This window comes from Crassostrea angulata, chromosome 4 (genome assembly GCF_025612915.1).
Source record: "Crassostrea angulata isolate pt1a10 chromosome 4, ASM2561291v2, whole genome shotgun sequence".
In the NCBI taxonomy this organism is placed as follows: Eukaryota; Metazoa; Mollusca; class Bivalvia; order Ostreida; family Ostreidae; genus Magallana; species Magallana angulata.
The window spans coordinates 32,400,212-32,424,778 of NC_069114.1; the positions used below are offsets into that span (position 1 = coordinate 32,400,212).

General features: G+C 32.6%; 1 protein-coding gene across 1 annotated transcript; it reads right to left on the reverse strand.

Moving 5' to 3' along the window:
- Window positions 1-1,131: 1,131 nt before the first annotated feature.
- On the reverse strand, window positions 1,132-18,417 carry LOC128181296 (receptor for retinol uptake stra6-like). Its single transcript, XM_052849649.1, has 18 exons — window positions 18,330-18,417; window positions 16,606-16,693; window positions 16,320-16,380; window positions 10,941-11,026; window positions 10,596-10,729; window positions 9,909-10,075; window positions 9,252-9,478; window positions 8,313-8,392; window positions 7,946-8,007; window positions 7,288-7,459; window positions 7,070-7,145; window positions 6,796-6,874; window positions 6,236-6,284; window positions 5,732-5,843; window positions 5,251-5,352; window positions 4,217-4,380; window positions 3,949-4,092; window positions 1,132-1,900 (listed from the first exon to the last, which is right to left on the reverse strand). The coding sequence occupies exons 2-18, from the start codon at window positions 16,668-16,670 to the stop codon at window positions 1,668-1,670; spliced, it is 2,013 nt and encodes a 670-aa protein (XP_052705609.1). The 5' UTR covers window positions 16,671-16,693; window positions 18,330-18,417; the 3' UTR covers window positions 1,132-1,667.
- Between the last annotated feature and the right edge of the window lie 6,150 nt (window positions 18,418-24,567).

Consider the following 24,567-nt stretch of genomic DNA (forward strand, 5'->3'; position numbering starts at 1 on the left):
CCAATGTTTACATCCATTGAGTAGTTTCTTTTTATTCCTGCTTTATGTAGAATAATATGTTACAAGATCAATGAATATAAACTGATTGAATATTTATATCAATAATGACAGGAGCTGCCTTTAAGTTTTTCGGGCCTTATGTGCCAGCGGGCACGAGGAGTTTAGGTGAGATGAGGTGCCCCTCCCTCGATTGGACACCAGTCTATCGCAGGTTAATTAACTTCCAGCATAAACCGGTACCCAACTTCAGTTGGGTCGACTGAGACAATGTAGATAGTGTGCCTTGTCCACCTAGTTATATGGTATATGGCGAAACTGGACGATTTCCTCTGTATATAACCATTTTTACTAGAATGATTTCATTCTGGGCCAACATTATCAATAGCAGTGAAAACAAGTTAAGCAAAATCATATATATGTATGTACGTATTCTTTTTGATAAGGGACAAATATTAAATCCATGGCTATGCTCTATAAAAAATGTTTTAGATAAATGTGGGCTTTCAAATTTATGGTGTGATCATGAATCGTACCATTATAACTCCAGTTGGATTAAGACAACTATTAACCAAAGGTTAAGAGATCAATTTTTACAAAAATGGCATAACGATATTCAGGAATCGACTAAGGGTGTTATATATAGAATTTATAAAACAAATTTTGAATGTGAACGCTACTTACTCTTGTTACCCAGTAAATTAAGAAAAATATTAGTTAAGTTTAGAACTACAAATCATCATCTTCCGGTTGAAATAGGAAGGTGGGGTATTGTTGAAAGAAGTAAACGTTATTGTAATTTGTGTAATTGTAACAAAATTGGTGATGAATTTCATGTTATATTAGAATGCAAGGCATTAAGTAAATTACGAAGTCAGTTTTTAGATACATATTACTGTTCTTCTCCTAACACCAAAAAGTTTTATGAAATCATGTCTTCAGTCGATTATGTCACATTAAGAAAACTGTGTTTCTTTATTTCAAAAATTAATCATATTGTTCGTTCACCCCACTTACTTTCTTGAACTTTACAACTATATTGTATATATGTAAATATGTTTGTTCTTCTTATGTACCTCTTGTACCATTATATGGTGTTGAGTGAAAATAAACTGAACTGAACTGAACTGTCTAGGTGCACAACACACAACTTCAAGTGACCACAGCGAGGTTTGAACCAGCGACCTTTTGGTTACTGGCATAACGCCCATGACCACTGAGCCATGTGCTCCACTTAAAATAGCATTAACATAGGAAAAATTCAGACAAATCGACTTAAATGAAAAAAAAAAGATAGAAACTGTTCCAATGGTGAAACATTGTAGATCATATAGTGTTTCATTTTTAAGCCTGTGACAATTAAGTTACACCATGTATAAAACAAGTAATGAATTTAAAACCATGACAAAAGTTTATGCTTTGTTTCTTTTGTTTAGCTTTTTTGGATCATTGCACAAAAGCAAGTGAAAGTTTCTATCATTAAAAATTTCCACCCGTATTGTTCGACCCGGATAATGCATTGATTGAAGACAGAATAAACATAAAGCCAGATCTCTTTATCACCGTATGTTACATGTATGTACGTTACATGCATTATTCTTAAACATTTTTCTAAGAACCTCTTGCTCGAGCATTTCGGCGACATCAATTTGCTAAATGCAGTATATTGGCTATATTTTCTTATCCTGTATAATAATTTGGTCCAATTCAATTTTCTTTGATTCTTCTTCTGTGCACAATGAGGATCTGGAGAAGAAAATTTCCTTTATATTCTCGTTTCGTTCCTCTGCCAAGACCAGTCTTCGTTGTAAGGAGATTTCTGGGTTATTCACGAGAGTGTACGCGAGTAGCCACTTCCATTTTGCTTTCCTTCTCTTCCGGTCCAACATTTCTTGTTTTTCATCTATGATAAAGTATATCATTTATAGTTATAATAAAGACAGGAAATGTTTTAAATAAATTGTTAATAGAAAAAAAATGTTTGTGAAACACTTATGCCCCCTCCCTTGGAAACATCTGCGAAGAAAATGAACGGAAACTACAAATAATTGGAATTTTTCTAAGCCCAAGGCGCATAACTCTGTCAAATAACTGCTCGATCGTATTGAGTCAAATTGAATTTGACCTAGCTATTATTTTCAAAAATCTGTGTACCAAGATTCATTTCAGTAAGTGGAACCTCTGCAAAGAAAATGTTCAGAGACAACTGACTTGAATTAATTGGAATTTTTCGAAGTCCAAAAGGCACAACTCGAAAATGGGTCGATCGAACTCAAAATTGAAATTGACCTAGATATTATTATGATACCAAATTTGATTTCAATATGAACAACCTCTGCGAATAAAATGAACGGGAACTTCAAACTATTAAATGGCTCGATCGTACCCAAAATTAAAATTGACCTCGATTTATTATAATCATTTATGATAATTCTGCATACCAAATTTGATTTCAATATGAGCAACCTCTGCGAATAAAATTAATGGAAATTGCAAATAATTGGAATTTTTCTATGCCCAAAGGACATAACTCTGTTGATAATGGCTCGATCGAACCCAAAATCAAATATGACCTAGATATTATTATGATAAATCTGTTCACCAATTTCATTTCAATATGTGCAACCTCGGTGAAGAACCGACCGACAGACTGACTGACCGACCGACAGAGAGACAGACGAACAGCAGCAAAGCAATATGCCCTCCCTTCTTGGTCATACATGTAATTTACCATGAATTACATTTGAATATAAAGAAATATTGGTTTAAATAAATATAACAATGATATTTATCAATCTTTTATATACATAATTTCATGAGGATATGACACCTAAGGTAATAAGACACAATCTACATCTATTCATCTTTCCGGGCAGATTTTATGTTCTTGTTATTTTATCACTCTTCTTTTATTTTATGATATCACGTCATCACAAACTATCATACGATGTTTTTGGATAAAAACTTTGAGCATATCTAAATAAATTGACTTTAAAATGTTGTATTTCAATCAGTACATTTAAAATCAAAGTACCGAAGAACTGTTGGGAGTTGATTTTATCGATGGTTATTTATTTTAAAATCAATGATATGTTATTTTGCATGACAAGTACGGGTAGTTTCTAATCGGTATTTGAATTACGCACATTTTTATAATATGAATTTTCGGACTTTTTCGACACATGAATGTTGATAAAACCCCATATGAGTCATGTTAAGTAATATTTAAAGGTAGAAAAAATTCAATCAAACTATGTATTAGTGATAGAAATATTTCTGGAAAATTAATGGATCCAAGCAATATTGAATTCTCGTCTCGTTAAACCAAACACTCGGCAGTCCCCGTTAATCTCCGACAAGCAAGAGAGACTCTCTGCTCGTCGGAGATTTACGGAGACAGCCGAGCGTCGAGTTGAACGAGACTACATTGAACTCTGGCGTAAGAATACATACAACTACAAAAAATATCTTAATTGTTTGTACCATCTAAAATCTGACTATTTTCAAGGTATTTATGAATATGTTTCCTTGAAAAACAATGCTTTAGCATACATTATTTCGGATTTATCAATTATTCTTAAGAACTAATTCTTGTCAGCGGCGATGATTTGTGCTATGGTCCAAACACTGTTTCACTTTCGGTTTGTCAGAGTAACTGCATAGGAGAGTTGATTAAAATCAACTCCCAAAAACCGTTTTCTTAGCGAGAAAAAAATTATTTTCTTATTGGTGTTCATCTTTTTAAATAAACTGTTTAGAAGAAACGATAAACTTCAAAGTATTAATATGGTTATATGAAATCAATATTTTCTTTTATAAGAAGCAACATTGCGTAATACACCTGGGTGCAAATCATCACATGTATTGATGATACATGCATGTGCGTTCAACAATGTATGAATAGTTCTATAATGCAATATAGTACTTATAAGTCTGAATACATAGACATACCCTGGAGATTGATATTTGAATGTTTTTTACTGTTCTTCTTCAATGAAGTAAGTGATTCCGCTTGTAAAATACTGATGAAAACCATCGCAACGGGGTTGGTATGAGTACTTTCTATATGCATGAATCCACAATATGCATCAAAACCTGAAATTATACAACGCAAAGCATTTAAAACTTTCGGAGGGAAAAGTTTCAGCCATGTTTTACACAGAACGTTGAATAACATTTTTTAAAAAAAACAGCATTATAAAATGGTATGTAAAGTTACCAGGGTCCATCTTTTGGAATTTTCTAGGAAGGGTGCTGTGGTCCAGTCGAGGAAGGAATAAAGCTCCCAAGATAATGGATTTTAAAATTCGCATTAAACAAGAAAAAATTCCAATGAAGATGTTGTAGAAAAACATAAAGTATGTGAAGATGAAGAGGAGGCGCCTACAATTAATAATGCAAAATGACAAACAATTTTATTGTTTTGTTGTTGTTCTTGGTGATATCGTCATGTATTTCTGTCCTTCAACAAAACATTTTTACATATACACAAATATATAGTGTGTTTTAAGGTGGTATGGGATTCCTTCATATTGTGACGTACTTCGGATGGAAATAAACAATAAAATCAAGTATTATTTGATAAACGTTTTCTTTTCCGAAAATGTTACCTAACAGCTTAGCACGTTAGCTAACAATCTGTAAGTCATGAGTTCGAATACCGCTGGGACTTTTATTATTTCTACCTTTCAAAAAAATTTAAAACATATTTTTTGATCAAATATTGCAAAATCTGAAAAATCTAAAATGATGAAAGTACTTTGATCATAATGTATTTTTATCCACATTAATATCGACAGGTGTCCCATACCCCCTTAAGTATATTTTTAAAGAAGACAGGATAGTTGTGGCTATTTTCAGACTTATGAACTCCTTAAAAAGAACGGCCATGTATAAAGATATAGGTTTGGAAAGCATAAGAATTTTCAAAGATATAAAACGGATTTTTTAAAATCTAATTAACACTTAGCCATAGACAACAATAGCTTATAAATCATATATAAAGTGGGTACCGGGGTATGATGGGTAATTTGTTGACCGCTTAGTTTTAATAAATAATATTTAAATTTGCAACTGACCCATAGCTAATAAATCATATATAGAGTAAGTACCGGGGTATGATGGGAATTTGTTGACCACTTAGTTTTAATAAATAATATTTCATTTCTGCAACTGACCCATATTTTATCAACTCTGACTTTCATTTTCCAATGGCCAATGACCATAAAACTATGATTAAGATAAAGTACTCACCTATTATCCATAGCTAATATCTCGCCACGTTTCTGTAGGAAAAGAAACTTCGACAGTATCAGCTGGGTGATGTTTAACACCAAAGACGTTAACAAAACAGGCCTGGAATGGAAAATGAAATTGTTAGTTTATTTAATTGTCCTTTCATGATAATATAATATTTTAGAAAATATAATAATTGGATTTAGATATCGATGAAATAATGTTATGTATGTAACAGGGTTAAAATCTTACTTAAACCCGAAAATACATGGAAGTTGGCATATCAACACCAATTAAATTGTCTTCATGTACAGGTATAACAAGATCGAGATTTACCATCACTTAGACACTATATACATAATTATAAACTTGTATTGAAGAATTTCGAAAAGATTGGTAATGTTACAAATTGGAACTCAGAAACCATGTAATGATTTTTTTTTATATCACCAAGAAAATTCTATGTAATAATAGAAGTTACAGACTAAATTATACTCACCATAACCTCATAGCTTGATCTAAAATGAAATATTTCAGAAAATCCCATAATATCACTATCAGTGCTATGGCAACGGTAACAATTATCAGCATGAAAAACTGGATGAAGAAGCCTAAAATATAATATAATTAGTTCACAAGAATGAATTAAACACACGATAAAATAATACTTACTTAGTATGTAATTGATGTTATTTTTAAAAGAGAGTTTTTAAAATTATGACTACTGTATACAGGGTTATTTTCGCCCCGTGTAATTTTCACCCTTCTATATTTGCAAACAGTTTCACCCCGTCTTAAATTCGCCAAAATACAGTATGCTTAATGAGAAATAAATTGAAACATTGAAATTCACCTACTCTCAAATTCGCCCGCTGACAACAAGGGCGAAAGGGGTGAAAATAAAACGGGGGCGAATATTTTCCCGGTATACAGTATCCTAATAATAATAAAAATAATAATAATATTTATGATATTATTGTCTAATCACAATTTATGCACCTACCCCATCCAATGTATCCAACCTGATATCCAGCGTATCTCATGCTTCCAACCTCGTAAACAGAAGATGAAAAAGGTTAAGGATTACACTAATTGGACAAACATGAATTTAGATTACATTCAATGTCTTTTTACATATAACACATACATATTCTTATAGTTTTTTAACTTATGGATGGCAAAAACAAATGTTGCGTGTAGAACTTTTAAAAAATGTTTATGGATTTAATAGCGATCTGCCTCATGAATATGCATTTGATGATTTACTGTTTAAGCACATAATTTGGTTTGGTTAAAATTTCGTTGTTTTTAAACTAACAAAACGTTGGCATTTAATTTCGTCATATCGTAATCTCTGATATATATCACGTATCAACTCTATATGTATTAATACTTGGGTTAACTATTCGTTATGGATTTGATTTCGTTGATTTATACTGCTAACGAAAATAACGAAATTAAATCCTCTCCTTCTAGAGCATATTCAATTAATTTAAATTAACCAGTAGGGTCTTTATCATTCAACCCTGAAAAGTCAACACACGTTAATTGATTTGAACTTACAATCAGGCTGGCGTTGGACTTTTTGTTTTTCGGTGTGAGATGGTTGTTTTTACCTTTGTACAATGAAAGCAAATTGCTCCTGAAACAAATAAAATCATAATTAATATATGCACGTTTTGGTAACATTAATCTTTTCTCCTTTTCAGTTACCAAAATACGAAGTATACGTAACAGTTACCCATATATTACCTAAAGATATACATATGTGTACATGGGACTTCTAGAATATTATTTCAAAATAAGAAAAAAACTATGAAATATCAAAAGAGCCTACCTGTATGACGTCATATAGTGAAGCAGAAAAACAACGTTAATGGTAAATGCTACCATCAGAGAAGTCAGGAAACAACCTTAAACAATAAAATTAATATATGCTAGCATATAATATACACTTTCCATTATCTGTAATAAAATATACAATAATGCAATACGCAATTTCCTCTCTCATTTTACTCTTGGATTTTGGCTTTTACAAGTGTATCAATAATTTACCTCTAAATGCTATTACGAGGTCATATAACACGATTAGGATCTCTCTAAGGCTTGTGACAGCAGGATCTTCTCCTATCTCTTCGATTCTTCCAATACTATTAAGAATGTGTTCCATGCCAATTTCCGCAAAGTCAAATAACTCAAATAACTGAACGAACAGCAAAAACGTAACCTAAAATACCAAACAAGTTTACTTTAAAAAAAAAAAGTAAAAATCCGAATTAAATGCGAATGTTTGAATATTTTAATTTTAGTAATTAGTATAATATTACTTTCATGCAAAATAGGTACCGTTTTATATATATATATATATATATATATATATATATATAAAAAGCACTGAATAGAATCAACAACACTAGGCATCTTTAAGGTGTCGGATCTAATATATAGATACTAAGCCAGTAAACTGAATATATAAAGCACTAAAAATGGCTAACGACAATTTCTATTGTTCGTGTCGTTAGCCATTTTTAGTGCTTTATATATATATATATATATATATATATATATATATATATATATATATATATATATATATATATATATATATATATATATATATCTTGTTTTAATCAGTAAGGTCAGATTTCAAATTCATATTTTTTTATTCAACACGTTCTCTTTTTTAGAATTTAAATAAATAAAAGACGCATACCTCATACAGCAAAATAAATCCAATGGCCATTACACTTATCATCCTGGCTGAATACCGGAAACCTAAAGAAAATGCAAAGATCATTCATTTTGGTATTTCATATTGAGGTGTTTCCCTTTTAAATTTTAAATTATAAGGATTTTATGTCAAAAGTAAAAATCATTTCATTAAAATGAAAAGCAAATATTGAACAGTACATATTTTACTAGGTCTTTAAATGTTTAATCTCTTAAAGGAAGTCAAAAGTATCGTCTTTAGAAATAGATACCACAAAAATAATCAGGTATTATACATGTATGTGTCTATGATGATGTGTTTGATTTGTAGCATTGATATAGGATTTATGACTCTTGCAAAATTACTGTACCTTTTGTACGCTTGTAAAAAATCTTTTCCAGCAAAGATTTTAAAGAAGATTGAAGCTTTTGCATTATTCCCTTTGGAGGTCTGCGCATATAAAATGAAATTGTCTATGAAATCATTTTACTCGTATTTAAAATAGAATTTATCAATTTTTGGGAGTTGCTTTTTATCAAATCTCCTATGCAGTAACTCTGGCAAACCGAAAGTGAAACAGTGTTTGGACCTAAGCACAAATCATCACCGCTGACAAGACTTAATTCTTGAAAATAATAGAAAAATTCAATGTAATGTATGCTAAAGCATTATTTTTCGAGGAAACTTATCAATAAACATAAACAAAATTGTAGATAGTCAGATATTATATAATACAAACAATTTAGATATTTTTATAGTCTCATGTATTCTTACGCCAGAATTTAATATAGCCTCGTTCAACCAAACGTTCGGCTGTCTCCGTAAATCTCCGACAAGCAAAGAGGCTCTCTTGCTTGTCGGAGATTAACGGAGACAGCCGAGCGTCTGGTTGAACGAGACTAGAGTTCGATATCAATAGTGCTTTGATCCATACAATTTTTAGAAATGCTTCGATTACTATCTATCTTTAAATATTACACAACATGATTCATATGGGGTTTCTAGAAATTCTTGTCGGAAAAGTCTAAAATTCATATTATAAAAAAGTGCGTAATTCAAATACAGACTAGAAACTAATTCCCATGCAAGATAAGTTGATTTTAAAATAAATGATAATCGATAAAATCAACTCCCGTCAGTATTTCAGTACTTTGATTTTTAGATATCATTATGCCAACACATGCAAATGATTTGGAGGACATTGTGAGAAATAGAACCTTCCGTATGCTAAACAAATAAAAACATTACTGGCATAAGAAGAATTTTTTTTCTTTTATTAAAAAATGGCATTCAAAAAGCGTAGACTTACAAGGGAGGGGGTGGTGGTCTTTTAAACAACTTTTTGACGTGAATCCCTTGATAAGAATTTCGAATGGATTCATAAAGATCTTTGCTGCTCTCAAAATCCACCGCTAATTTGAATTTCTTTTTGGGCTTTGCAATAGAGGCAACAAATCTGACGGGGAGACTAATGCTTAGATAGAGAAAACATAATGTTTCTGGAAGCATTCCAATAACAAGCACCACGTAAGAGATCTACAATATAAGTACAATCAATTATTGATTTTAATTCTTTTTCAATTAACAATACAGTCATACAGCCTGTTTCAGAAGCTGCAGAAGTATAGCTCCACGGGAAATTTTGGTTGACGGACCCAAATTTTCCACAGAGCTACACCCATTTCTGCAGCTACTGTCTCAGCTGATATTCATTGAGTAATCATTCTGTATCGAATTGAACATGATGTTAAATAAAAGTATCAAAACGAAATCAAATTCACCAGTTCATGCATCTGCGTAACCATTACAGTTTATGTACATGCACTTTTAATCGGGTATTTCCGCTATTCATAAATATTCGTAAAAAAAAACCAAATACCATAAATAATAACTTTTTTCCACAACATTTCTCGACGCCAAAATAACCTTACATTAATGTACGTATCATCGAAATACATGTACTTACTACCCCCATTGGTTGTTTACAGAAATAATTGCCAATAAATTCTGCCGTGAAAACCCAGGAAAACAGGGTGGCTATAAAGTATCCAACGGGGGCTTCAGTGGTTATTCCCGCAAACAAGGGGAAGTAACCCAAGCCGTATATCAACATGGAGACCAGGGCTAATAACACTGTAATAAAAGAAAGGTGACACACGTTTTAAACTACATTGCATTAGGTTAAAGCAATATGAGCTGTACTTTTTTAGAAGTTTATTTCGCTGCAAAAAGCTGCCAGTATGATTAGTCTGCGTGTAACTTAAACTCTAATGATAATTAAGATTTGAAAGAGTCATTAATTTTCGCCAGAAGAAAGATTTCTCTTCTAAGGAATATATAGCGGATCAATTTTTGTACAGAACGACTATAATTCAATTTTGCTTCAATTAAGGCTTCTTAACGGCCTTTTCCAATAGAAATATGGCTAACAGAACTTAAAAAACCATGATATTTTTGTCATTTCAGTAGAAAATAACATTTTCGTAAAAAAGATATTCCAGCAAGAAAACTGCAGCTCATATTGCTTTAATGTTCCATTTCTAAATAAAGTTCATGTTTCTTTCTAGACATTGTGCACAGTTTTGGAAATAAGTAATTTCTAAAGAAAGAAATGAAATTATATTGAATAAACTAAGTACAAAAACAAACAAACCTTTTAAGTATGTTGGTCCGTTGTAATCAAAAGCATATTGTGCATCGAACACAATGCCAGCACAAAGACGGGCTAGTGTACCAAATGCAGCCGCGTAGGAAAATCGATGGGATCTTTTTAAAACATCCATTGGGCTGAAAAAAAATTAATTCAAGACTTTAAAATGACTCTTATCAACATTTATTTCGTCAATTTAGAATGTGTAGACAGAATTTAATAGCAATTATTATAGCATCTATTTCTTCATTTGTAATAACTTACAATATAAGTCCTGATCGCCAACATAGAATGTGTTGACAGAATTTAATAATTATAACATCTATGTCTTAATTTGTAATAACTTACAATATGAGTCCAGGTCGTCCATTTAACATTTGTAACTTTTGTTTGGTTCGTTGTGTGGAAAATGCCAAGATCAAGGTTGATATAACCTGAAAGTATAATACGTTTTTCAAATCTACATTTTGTCTCAATTAGTGATAATAAGTCATTTCATTTTATATGTACGACACCACTTTGGGTTGTGTTCTTCGATAAATTGAGAAATAGTGCATTTTTAGAAATATTGTATGGCACCATCTACATCTATTATAGCATCATGTCAGTCGTATGCGTGGTCCAGTACAAGTCAATACTGGCTCTAAAAAGTACTGAAAGTGCCATTTTTTACTGATAATTTCTGATATTTACTGATATTGTACTGTTAGTGCTGAGAATTGCTGATATTTACTGATAATTTTACTGCTGTTACTGATAATTGCTGTTGGTTCTGATATTTACTGATGCTTTTGCTGTGAGCTCTGATAATTACTGATATTTACTGAGATTTACTGTTGGTACTGAGAATTGCTAATAATTACTGAGAATATTTTAAGGCCCAAAACATTGTCTTTTAATTATTAAATAACACATATTTCAGATTTAACACAATTCATTTAATTATATATTCTTAAGTTTTATTTATTTGATATTTAGCTTCTTTTGAACTTCGGAAACTCACAGATCACATTTTAGACAATATTAGAAAGCCGGTCAAAAATTGGTACTTAAATTTAAGGCAGACTCCACAAAAATTTTAATTTCTAAATGAAACAATGAAAAACCCCATAATTCTTAACATGATTATTTTTCTTTTCAAAATAGAGAGATACCCGGTCAGGACTTTATATGTCTTTGAGGTTTTACTTCACAGAAAGATTAGCGAGGCAGTATCTGTGTATAGTATACATACTTTCAGCAGATCAAGAGGTTTGAATGTCGCAATTCAACCTTGTAAATTGTCAGTCTGGCACCTTGTGTATGACATTACGTAATATCCGTATACAGGAATCCATGATCTTGAGAATATTTATTCAAAGAGAAAAGTATTATTTTTATTGACAACAATATAAATAACGTATTAGAACGATTTTCATATTCATCATCTTATTTGTTCCGCATTCAATTGATTAAAAAAAGTTGGATAAATAATCTCTCTCTCTCTCTCTCTCTCTCTCTCTCTCTCTCTCTCTCTCTCTCTCTCTCTCTCTCTCTCTCTCCTACCATTTGCTGAAATCAAAATAGGTAACAATCGGCGAAGAATAATTTTTATTGTCCGACCTTTCACTCTTTCTCTTTTAATACATATGTAATATATCTTCTGTTGCATTGCTAAGTAATGTTGTCAGTGGCGTAGCGTCCTTTACGCAAAAACGCAAATGAATACACAAAATTTTGCAAAGCATAGGTCTTATGATTTGAGTTTCCTATTGTTTGCACGTAAAAAATCGTATTGAGACTCCACTGAATTATAATCTGCATATTTAGTATTCAGTTCTCATCGTAAACCATACAATTACTACGATTCCGGAACATACCGTCATTCCATACTTTACATTAAATTTAATTGGAAGTTCGTTTGAATCATAAATTAATATGGACGAGCTATACCTTTGACTTTCATGTTATTCGCTTAAAGAATGATCTACAATAAACTTATTAAAATGAGATGAACAACATTTAACTCCTTTAAAGTTTAAATATTCATACTAAAATCTGAAAACACATCAAGTTTTGAGTGTTTGTCCGTAATTGTATTCTGTCAGTCTATACTTGCATGTAATTTAAAGTCGGCGGTCGGGTGATTAAAATTTTGACAAAGTCACAATACATTGTGATAAACTTGATCAAAAATGTGTCATTTAGGTAAGTATGTTACGGTTTGAATAATAGACCTGTTTCAAAACGCCTATTATCTTTAGTCATATGCAGTTGGTTTCCGCTGGGGTATCAGTGTTTCAAATATAATTACACATTCTTTTAAAATTCAACATTTCCCTTACACATACAGTATGTAAAATTGTACCATTTTGAGACAATATCTCATCATCAAAAGCCTGTAAATCTTAAAGCTAAAACCTAAAATCCAAGAGCATCGATGGTCTTGAAATTTTAAAGAAAATATTCGAAGAGTACCAGGTAAATAATGTTTGTCTCGGAATTCAGCAACTTTTGTTCATATTTATTGGAATCATAATGCTTAAAAAATGCCATATTTTTAAGGCTGTTTTGTCATTCAAATAACATAAAATCCAGGAGCTTCCGGGGGCTTCGCCCTAGGCCCCCAGACCCCCTACCCTTTTTTAATACAGTAAATTAAAAGGTAGCTACGCCACTGGTTGTCATGATCTAGTTCTATTATTGTAAATCTGCCCACCCTGCTCTCTCTCTCTCTCTCTCTCTCTCTCTCTCTCTCTCTCTCTCTCTCTCTCTCTCTCTTGCTCGCATATATTATCTAGTCCTAAAATTTGAGTTTCCGAGTCAAAATGGCATAACGTCATTAGCACGATAAAGTTCTATTTCAGCATCACAACTGCCATTTCAAACACAGATTTCGAGTGTAAACTTTTCTAAGACTACAAAGAACACCAGCTTAATATAGTGAAAAAGTGTTACGGCTTATCATGCTTTAATTCTCTCTCTCTCTCTCTCTCTCTCTCTCTCTCTCTCTCTCTCTCTCTCTCAGATAATCTATTATAACGTATTTTGAGGCGTCAATGCAGAAAAGCATAAGCATGATTATGTCCCATTACAGTATCATAACCACCGATTGCAACAGCGATTTGATTGAAAACCTCTCTCTCTCTCTCTCTCTCTCTCTCTCTCTCTCTCTCTCTCTCTCATTAATACTTTATTAATGCACTTGTATGCGGTTATATGACCAGCGGCTATATAATTTTGAAAAGAAGACACACGATTTAACTGATTTTCCTTAATCTATGAACGCTTAGATATTTAATCTCCACGCCTAAAAGCAAGCAGAAAAAATATTTTGTATGTCTGGGATTAAGAAAAACTCAGAACTAACAGAGAGCACTCAGACTATACACACGACAGGGTGACCACGGCAAGGTGTGAAAATTGACCACCTGTGTATATGTCTGGCAGTCGCTGAAAAGATTCTTTTGTATGTCTGGGATCAAGAAAACCCTCAGAACTAACAGACAGCGCTCAGAATATATACACAACAGAGTGACCGTGGCAAGGTGTGAAAATTGTCCACCTGTATATATGTCTTGCAGCCTCAGAATAAACAAATATAAATGGCCGGGAAATACAATGTGAAACAAAAGTGTTTGATTTTATTTTGAAAACAAAATTAGTGATTATGGCCGGGATAAAAACATCTTAAGTTTATAATTATAAATATTTAACACGGTTCAATTAAAGAGTTGATCGCTCAAAATTTAGAATCATTAAATAGATGTTTATCAATTACATATAGTGGTTAAAATCTTTATAATTTTTTTTTTACTATGGATTGTTCTATATATACAATGTAACACTGTAGTATCGAGTGGATTGGCGCACGGGGATGGGATATATAGCAATTCTGCAATTTCTACATTCATTTATTTATGTGCTGAATTGTGTTAATCAGCTAAAATAAAACTTAGAACAAGAACAAACAGAAAAAATATGCATTGAAATAAATAAGCAGATTATAAGAAGAATAATCAAATCTAATTTTTGTGGTTGTAAAAAAGAAGTTACTGTTGATAAAACTTTAGTTAGATCTTAAATATTTCTTTTTAAAAAATGCCCGGTATTTGTTTACCGATAATTTTAAATAAATATAATTTGCATGTTACAGTAATTAAAATTAATCTCTTAAATATCCCCTGCCTGTAATTCTCAGTAATTATCAGCAATTCTCAGACCCAACAGTAAATCTCAGTGAATATCAGTAATTATCAGAGCTCACAGCAAAAGCATCAGTAAATATCAGTAAATATCAGAACCAACAGCAATTATCAGTAACAGCAGTAAAATTATCAGTAAATATCAGCAATTCTCAGCACTAACAGTACAATATCAGTAAATATAAGAAATTATCAGTAAAAAATGGCACTTTCAGTACTTTTTATAGCCAGTATATATATACCGAGTGCTTTTGATTTTGAGGGTTGCTGGTTCGATTTTCTAAATCTATTTTTTCCCCTTATTTTTACGGAATATATAATATGTTTTACGGTGCGCCCGTTAGGGTGAGCGCAGCAGGACCTACACAATGACATACTAGCATTGATAGCTTTGCCCTACAGGGGCTCAGTTGTGGGATAGATTAGTGCTTTATCATTTTTTCCCGAAGACATTAATTATGGTTGAAATTCACACTCTTATTTATATTTTTGTGAATTGCAATTAAAACATTCACTGAACCCCCCTGTTTCAGTTATGTTAAAAAGTGTATTTAATGTACATTTTTTTAAATAAAAAAAGTAAAGGGACGACACTCGCCATCTTTGAATTAAAAGGGGTCTTTGATTCACGCTATATTTTCAACAAATTCTCCAGTTACTCCAACAATTTCTGACTAGATCTAGGTTGGAAAATAATCAAATTACTTATCCCTATTGTCTCACTACATTTATGTGCCACATCATAAATGCATCGTGTCAAATATGTACTAGGCATTTGCCAAAGTTATCGAAAGAAATGGAAATTTATTTTTGAGTGAATAATTCTCAATATAATTATTACAATAATTGAGATGTTCCAAAAACGTATGATGAGAGAGAGAGAGAGAGAGAGAGAGAGAGAGAGAGAGAGAAAGAGAGAGAAAGAGAGAGAGAGAGAGAGAGAGAGAGAGAGAGCAAAAAATTCCGTAAAAGAAAAGATTCCACTGGGTATATCTCATTTTTTGGTCTCTCTTCAGTGATTACATGCCATGATGGCGAGTTAAATCATCAGTAGTTTTCATATAAAAGTCGTGGAGTAAATGACATCATATGTCAGCTAAAATTCAGATAGGTACAATGATTTTTACGTATAAATAAGCATGTGTATTGCTTACTTAAGCGTTTTTTATGAATTTTGATTGTTAAATGAAAAAGATTTACAGGTAAAATCCCTCCTTAGAAAAGTTAGTTTTTTCAAGTGCCTTAATAACAATGTCTTTGAACAATGTGCAGATTTAATTCGAATTTCCTCCAATTTTACATGTCTATCGACATCGGTGCGCTCGCTATTAGAATAAGAATGGAAACATCTTAAAATTGTGTTTTTAGAGTATTTTAATAGTTGACAAGTACGTTTTGTCAGGTATTATCAGCACGTGTATGTAACAGTAAGACAATGCCTTATAAACCTACTGCATATAAACGACCGCAGTTTAGTTACATCGTTGTATAATTCAGCTTAAAACTCAAATTAACCACAGAGGAGAGGAAAGAATGAACTTACTGCTGGGACGAGTAAGAAAAGACGAAACTCCTGATGAGGAAAAATCTTCGGACATTCTTCCCTGTAAAAAAAACTAGGTTATTATCGATGATTGTTTCGGTTATTCAGTCACGTTTATACATTATTGTGCTTTTTATATTCCATATTTTAATGCCACTTGTTTCTTGTTTCCAAACGTTATAATAATCTTTATTTTGGATTTGTTATATGTACACAATTTTTAAGCTGGTGTCTTATAATGCGCTAGTGTCGCACTACAAAGTTACTGTAATTGGATATTACTTACAAAATAAATGTGTAGGTAAAGTTGGTGTCCACTGGGACCTCTAACAGCTCTAGAATAAAGTCCATGGCTGGGAGGTGTTTAGGTAGACCTTGAAAAGTAAAATGGCAGAAAATGATATAATTATTTTATTGCCCTTGTTAACTAAAAAATAAAGATATTGCCTTTGACCTCGGGCAAAAAACCTAACTTTGGGTTCATCACATTTTCTACTGATAATTTTAAAGAATAAAATAACGAATCTCCAGTGCCTGTTGTGTCTTAAAAGCATCTAAATCAGCTAGAAAGAAAAAAAGTCCTATTAAATGTTTATTTGGCTCTGGTTCAATCTATTTTTATATACGTCATGTTATATCATGGACTTTTGCATTAAACAGGCATCATTAATTTCATAAGTAAAAAAAAAAATGAATAAATGAAATAGTTCACATAAAAAAGGAATTTAATTCAATCAAATCGTCAAAGATTATATATTAGGCTATATCGATGAGCAATCGGAATAATTCAGCAGTTCTCTATCGGAGATCAGAAAAAAGTTCCTCTATATACATCCCTTCATACGTATCTTTATAATTGTTCATTTAATGAGTAAACGCTAGTCAATAAAATTTCAATAAACATTTAATTTATAGTAAATTTTCGTGAGCTGCTCTTTCTAGGGTGTATTATCATAAACTAATTAATCACGATAGTGAAAATATTTCGATCATCATTTGTTGTATTACTACTTTTGACCTACATGTACTTGTTTTGATGACAAAACTTTTCACTGTATGTGTTGCTCGAGTTTCGTGGATTTCACAGATATGGTCAAACTATGTACTTACAAAATGACCCTCTGGGTGTTTTTTTTTTAAACCATGAACAACTCGTTACAGAGTCCTCGGTTAAATGATAACCTACATACAAAGTAGTACTTTATACACAAGGATCGTGTACGGTATAATCTGGTCTTATTTTTACTCGCTTTAAAAAGAGGATCAACTGTCTTATTTAAGTGTGGTTTAATTCTTTCCCTGATTAGAACTTACATGTACTAGTCTACAAACAAAACCGTGGGTAACAAGTGTGATTTTGGGATGGGTTTTTTTAAGTTGAGGCATTAGCAATATAGATACATCCTTGTTTCGAAATGAAAACTTTAATAAAATGTACTATTGATTTGATTGTCCTTTTTTTAAATGATTCAAAATAACTGTTTTAGCCCCATAGATCAAAATATATAACTATAGGCAGTTGTTATCCATAATTAAGCCTTAGGAAGTTATTCCTCAAGTTTCTAACAAAAACATGTACTACAATGTAGGTTTCTTTCATTAACTATTGGTAAAGATTTATCTAATAGATGGCCGTGAGACATTTTATTCATTTCATTGATGACAATACACTTACAGAAGAAACAAGAATGTAAAGAATTTTGCCGACTGTACATAAACTTTTTAATCGGAGACTAAATACGACTTTGAAGTATGCATTGACAATAATAAACATATTTACGTTTTCTCGTGCTGCACAAACTCATCTCATCTAAGTTTTCGCTCAATTAAATTTAATGAATCAACGTCCATGTTGAAATGAAATATGTCATTTATTGAAATTAAAAGACGGAAAATAATGGGAAATAATTATACAAAATGCTAGTGGGTCAAACTACAAACGTCACTCTAAGTGGTTCAGTTTCCTCACCCGCTAACACCTTAATCAGATGAAATGTACATTGTACATACCTTTTGTGACTCTCCAGCTACATGGTCCACAATTAAAAGGTTCAGTGGGTATACTTGGGATTGCTCTCCCTCAAAGAAGTCGACCATAACTAACATTTAATCCGGCCGATGAATCGTTATTGTGAAATAACCGGTTTAAATGGTCAGCAAGTCTGAAGGTTTTCAACTGGAAACACAGCAGGACTTCTGTCAATTTGGACACTTTAATGCTACACTGGCTCTACAGAGAAAAAAAGGTCTGACGATTAGCTCTCAACAAAATAGGATAAAAATGACTGTTACTAGTTTCTTACAGTTATTTTTTGCAGTACTTTTAAAATAGTATCGACCAGAGCTTTGTTTCATACGTTTTGTTAATTACTTTAAAATGATTATTAGGAAAACTTATGACTATACCGGGTATGTGTAATTCACTGGGGCAAAATTATTTTTGTCAACAAAATTTTTCCATATATATAAATATATACATGTATATTTATGTATATTTATATATGTATCTATACATGTACCTGGAATTAAAAGATTACAATGAGTCCAAGTTCATTTGTAGTGAGATAGAACAAAAGACTGGTCGTTTATTCAATAAACCAAATATGTATTGTTAAAAATGAAAGCATTGGTTGCTGGACATGTTATGAATACAATTATTATTTTTACAGGTATAATTGCTACATTAAAGTTTTTACATTCAGAGAATTTAAAACTATACATTTACATTTCCAACTGTCTTTATCTATGATAACAAAAGGAATCAACTTTGAAGCCTAGAGCCCAAATAACTTCATAAAAGATGAGCGACACAAAATGGGCGTGTGTGGCAATGCACTTTCAAAATAATAAGCACTTTGAAAAAAATCCAAAGTGAGTTTAATTTTGGGACCAAATGTGCGGTATGGTCAAATATCTGCCCCCGATTTCAACCAATTTTCAAATAGTTTCGTATAAAAATAAAATCTTCACAAATCATTGTATAGAGAATCCCTATAACTTTAATCTTGATTTTAGTCATCATTGCTCATTTGCTGTTAATCTATGACGTCACCTAAATGACCTAATTCTCGCAAATTTGCAAAAAAAGGAAATTATTCTCATTTTTGCTCTATATTTTGCATTCGGAAGTATAGATTAAATAAACTGTACGTGTAAGTGTACGTGTAAAATAATTAGATTTAACATTTTCAACATGTTCAGTTTAGTCTCATTGTTTATAAAATAGTTCTATGAATTTGATGAAACCAAAAGCACAATCGTCCTCGTCTTATCACCTGCTTTACATAATTCAATAACGTTTGATATACATTAAATCTGTAATTGTATTAAAAAATGCTACAAGTATTCACCTCCGTGTAGTTTTGATTCTACAAGTTTTGTACAACTTGTAGAATATTATGCGGTGTGCAGAAATTATGACGTAATACACATAAAATTAGGGGAATCTCCTTGTTACACATACTCGTACTTGTTCAAATGCTTAACCTCTCTAATATCGTTTTAAACCATATATCATAAGGATCCCACTACTATGTCATAAAGGTCCACTGGGGTGTCATCTGGAGTGTTATGATATTTTGGCAATCGGTTTTTAGAACGCAGTTCGCAGTTCGCAGTTCGCAATTGAATAGTGAACTGCGTTCTATAGAATGCAGTTCGCAATTCAAAATTTAGTGCGATTGAATAGTGAACTGCGTTCTATCTAGAACGCAGTTCGCAATTCAAAATTTAGAATTCATATTTGGGGCCCGCTTGCCTTATATGCAATTGAATAGTGAACTGCGTTCTATCTAGAACGCAGTTCGCAATTCAAATTGTTGAATAGCGAACTGCGTTCTATCTAGAACGCAGTTCGCAATTCAAAATTTAGAATTCATATTTGGGGCCTGCTTGCCTTATATGCAATTGAATAGTGAACTGCGTTCTATCTAGAACGCAGTTCGCAATTCAAATTGTTGAATAGTGAACTGCGTTCTATCTAGAACGCAGTTCGCAATTCAAAATTTAGAATTCATATTTGGGGCCCGCTTGCCTTATATGCAATTGAATAGTGAACTGCGTTCTATCTAGAACGCAGTTTGCAATTCAAAATTTAGAATTCATACTTAGGGCCCGCTTGCCTTATATGCAATTGAATAGTGAACTGCGTTCTATCTAGAACGCAGTTCGCAATTCAAAATTTAGAATTCATACTTGGGGCCCGCTTGCCTTATATACAATTGAATAGTGAACTGCGTTCTATAGAACGCAGTTCGCAATTCAAAATTTAGTGCGATTGAATAGTGAACTGCGCTCTATCTAGAACGCAGTTCGCAATTCAAAATTTAGAATTCATATTTGGGGCCCGCTTGCCTTATATGCAATTGAATAGTAAACTGCGTTCTATAGAATGCAGTTCGCAATTCAAAATTTAGTGCGATTGAATAGTGAACTGCGTTCTATCTAGAACGCAGTTCGCAATTCAAAATTTAGAATTCATATTTGGGGCCCGCTTGCCTTATATGCAATTGAATAGTGAACTGCGTTCTATCTAGAACGCAGTTCGCAATTCAAATTGTTGAATAGCGAACTGCGTTCTATCTAGAACGCAGTTCGCAATTCAAAATTTAGAATTCATATTTGGGGCCTGCTTGCCTTATATGCAATTGAATAGTGAACTGCGTTCTATCTAGAACGCAGTTCGCAATTCAAATTGTTGAATAGTGAACTGCGTTCTATCTAGAACGCAGTTTGCAATTCAAAATTTAGAATTCATATTTGGGGCCCGCTTGCCTTATATGCAATTGAATAGTGAACTGCGTTCTATAGAACGCTGTTCGCAATTCAAAATTTAGTGCGATTGAATAGTAAACTGCGTTCTATCTAGAACGCAGTTCGCAATTCAAAATTAAGAATTCCTATTTGGGGCCCGCTTGCCTTATATGCAATTGAATAGTGAACTGCGTTCTATAGAACGCTGTTCGCAATTCAAAATTTAGTGTGATTGAATAGTGAACTGCGTTCTATCTAGAACGCAGTTCTCAATTCAAAATTTAGAATTCCTATTTGGGGCCCGCTTGCCTTATATGCAATTGAATAGTGAACTGCGTTCTATAGAACGCAGTTCGCAATTCAAAATTTAGTGCGATTGAATAGTGAACTGCGTTCTATAGAACGCAGTTCACTATTCAATTGCATATAAGGCAAGCGGGCCCCAAGTATGAATTCTAAATTTTGAATTGCAAACTGCGTTCTAGATAGAACGCAGTTCACTATTCAATCGCACTAAATTTTGAATTGCGAACTGCGTTCTATAGAACGCAGTTCACTATTCAATTGCGAACTGCGAACTGCGAACTGCTTGTCCCAATCTGAAGGCTTAAGAGTCGACTCGCTCTCAACATGTTGTCAATATTTTGATGAACATTATTTTACTACATTGTTAGTAATACAAACAAACTCATTTCTGTCTTTTGTAAATAAATTAAAAATAGGAAATCAGCGATTATAGAGCTCACAGTGGCAGACATCACATATATGAGACCACCTTTATCATATAATGATAATCATAGTCAATGATTTTTACTAAAATATTGTATATAGTAGGGTGGTTTGGCACAATAATCATTTAATATCATATGATACAATATCGCATTATACAATGTGATCTTTCATTTTGTTATATAATAGTGTACCATATTATATAATACAATATTGTAGGACATACACTGTACACCCAAAACTTTCACCAGGTTCGGCAGCTGGCGATATAGCATAAGCTTCCCCCGACTTCGTCTCGGTGAGCTAAAAATCGTTCAAATTTTCGCTAAGTTGTACATTATAAAATTTTAAGTTTGTGAAGTTTTAGATATACATTGAATCATGGTTCATGATATTTACATATTTTGGCTGCCATTCAATACAAAATACTCTTCCATGTTTTCATATCAAGATTTGCCTTTGTTGAAGCTGACCATAAATTCAAATTGAATGCATACCCGGTTTTTGTGTTATGGGCAGAGAGATTACTGGGGAGATGTTCTTCTCCTGCACCCCCCCCCCCAATTGTATTCGCACGCGCTACAACATTCTCGCCCTGATAAGTAAATGCGATCAATCTATACATGTACTAATAAACTGACGCCCCGTAGTCAGTGGTAAATTTGTTGACTCGATGTCAACAAACTCATTATTGGACATCAATACACATTTTTCCATGAACAACATACGACATCTATATTACGCATGTGCTTCAACAAATATTTATGTATTTCCCGTTATGATGAACTGAACCCTCCACTTACAAAACATCTTTTTCTCAAGGTTAAAAAATTCAAATCAAATTTTATTCGGTTCCTTCTTTCTGATTCAGGTGGTTCGTACATGTATCGACAACGAGAAAAAAATATATCAAAATCTTGCAAAAACATATTCATAACACTGTAACACACAAAAGAAATAATAGAAGGTTTAATTTATTTCGATTATTTAATGATTCATATAGTTTTCAATAAATTTAAGCGAATTTGAAATGATAATCCAAATGTTGTTAAACAAAATCATCTCAACCAAAATCGCAAGGATACATTTGTTTCTGAAAAGAGGTTCATGTTGCGTAGACACTTATCTCTTTGCTTATTATTTGCATGTATTTGAAGAGACGCTGATGGTGACTTGCTCATGCGCGGTATTAGAGGGGGGTCGGGAGAATATAATGCCAATCACTGAATATGTCAGCAGGGAGCCTATGGAAAGAAACTTCAGGCAAATTATCTTATCAATTTGGCTGTCGCTTCAAGCTGTATATTTTGCATTGCATGGACTATCCAGTGATAAACATATAAATATTCATAGAAATGTATTGATTGACAATACAACTGCTGTAAACAAAATTGTCAAAAGGTTCTGTTTTATCTTGTTTCAATTGCAACACCGAAATTTAAAACAAAAAGTCTAATTCTTTAAATTGTTCTTGAAAATAAGTTTGCAATTGTATTTACATTTGGTTTTTGCTAGAATGACAAAGAATCATACCGTTCTTCTGCATGCACATCTAATGAAATGGAAATGCTCTCGCAACTCTTGACTCAGGTAAATCATAGAAATGAGCCCTTTGACAAAATTAAGTAAACCATGCATTTGTATCTTTAGTACCATAGCGTTAAATCTTTCAAGTTTAGTAAATGATGACAAGATTTATAAGGTACACGAACAATGATTTCTAGCTTTTTCTGCTATTTCAGTATTGAGTTGAAAAGCGTCAATAAGTTGATCGGATCCTGGACGCCCCGTGCCTCGTTATACTTAAGGTAGCACGGGGCAGGTTTTTGTTACATTTCACTGTAGCCAGAGGATGTGTGTCTTCGGAACTCTGTTACTAGAATTTCCTCAGTCCCCATTCAGCACAAATACCTTTATTTCACTCCTTACAAGGCCAATCGCCAATTTCTGTGGAAAATTACTACCGGTAGACAGAACGTGTACAATTTTCTGCATACTGGTATTTTGTGAGATTTTGACGCTTACATATTTCGCCCATTTCTCATGATTTTTTTTCCGCTTTTTAGATTAGTTTTCTGTGTAAAGTCAACACATCAGTCATAATTACAAGTTTCCCATTTCACTTCTGATTCTCATGTACTTAACATTAGAGGCCTACACATAACATATCAATTTCAACAAGAGACAGAATTCAAACAACTGATCATCATTAAAAATATTTCATGAATTTAAACAACACTCATAACTTAGGCATTCAGGTACAGCAGCTCTCAATTTTAGAAAACTATTGACGGACTCTTTTTCGCTACCATAGGCATCGATTGCGTCCAAGGAATCGCTTTGGTCCCGGATGTTGCAAAGCAGGCAACCCTGCTTTGGGTTTGTGGCCCAATAGCATTAATGGCTCTCACGTAGCGTAGCTAGGACAAGTTGGATATAAATATCCGATCACTCCGTATGACACACTTGTGGACCTTCATGATATAGTAGTATGTTATGATACATATCCGAAGAAGAACGACCATCAACTTGGTAAGAAGAGGTTATTTACAAATTTTGTACAAAATCAGACATTCATTGTCAATTCTAAACACGTTAGATAAGGGGGGAAATCTGTTACAGTAGAGAATATGTTCTTAAATTATTTTACCTTGCGAAGTTCTAAAAAAAAAAAGAAGCAAGCCAGTTCATTTATTAGCAATATCCTAAACATGGTCGGATTGTTGGACATCATATTTCTACACTTAAATCAGTAAAATCAGATTTA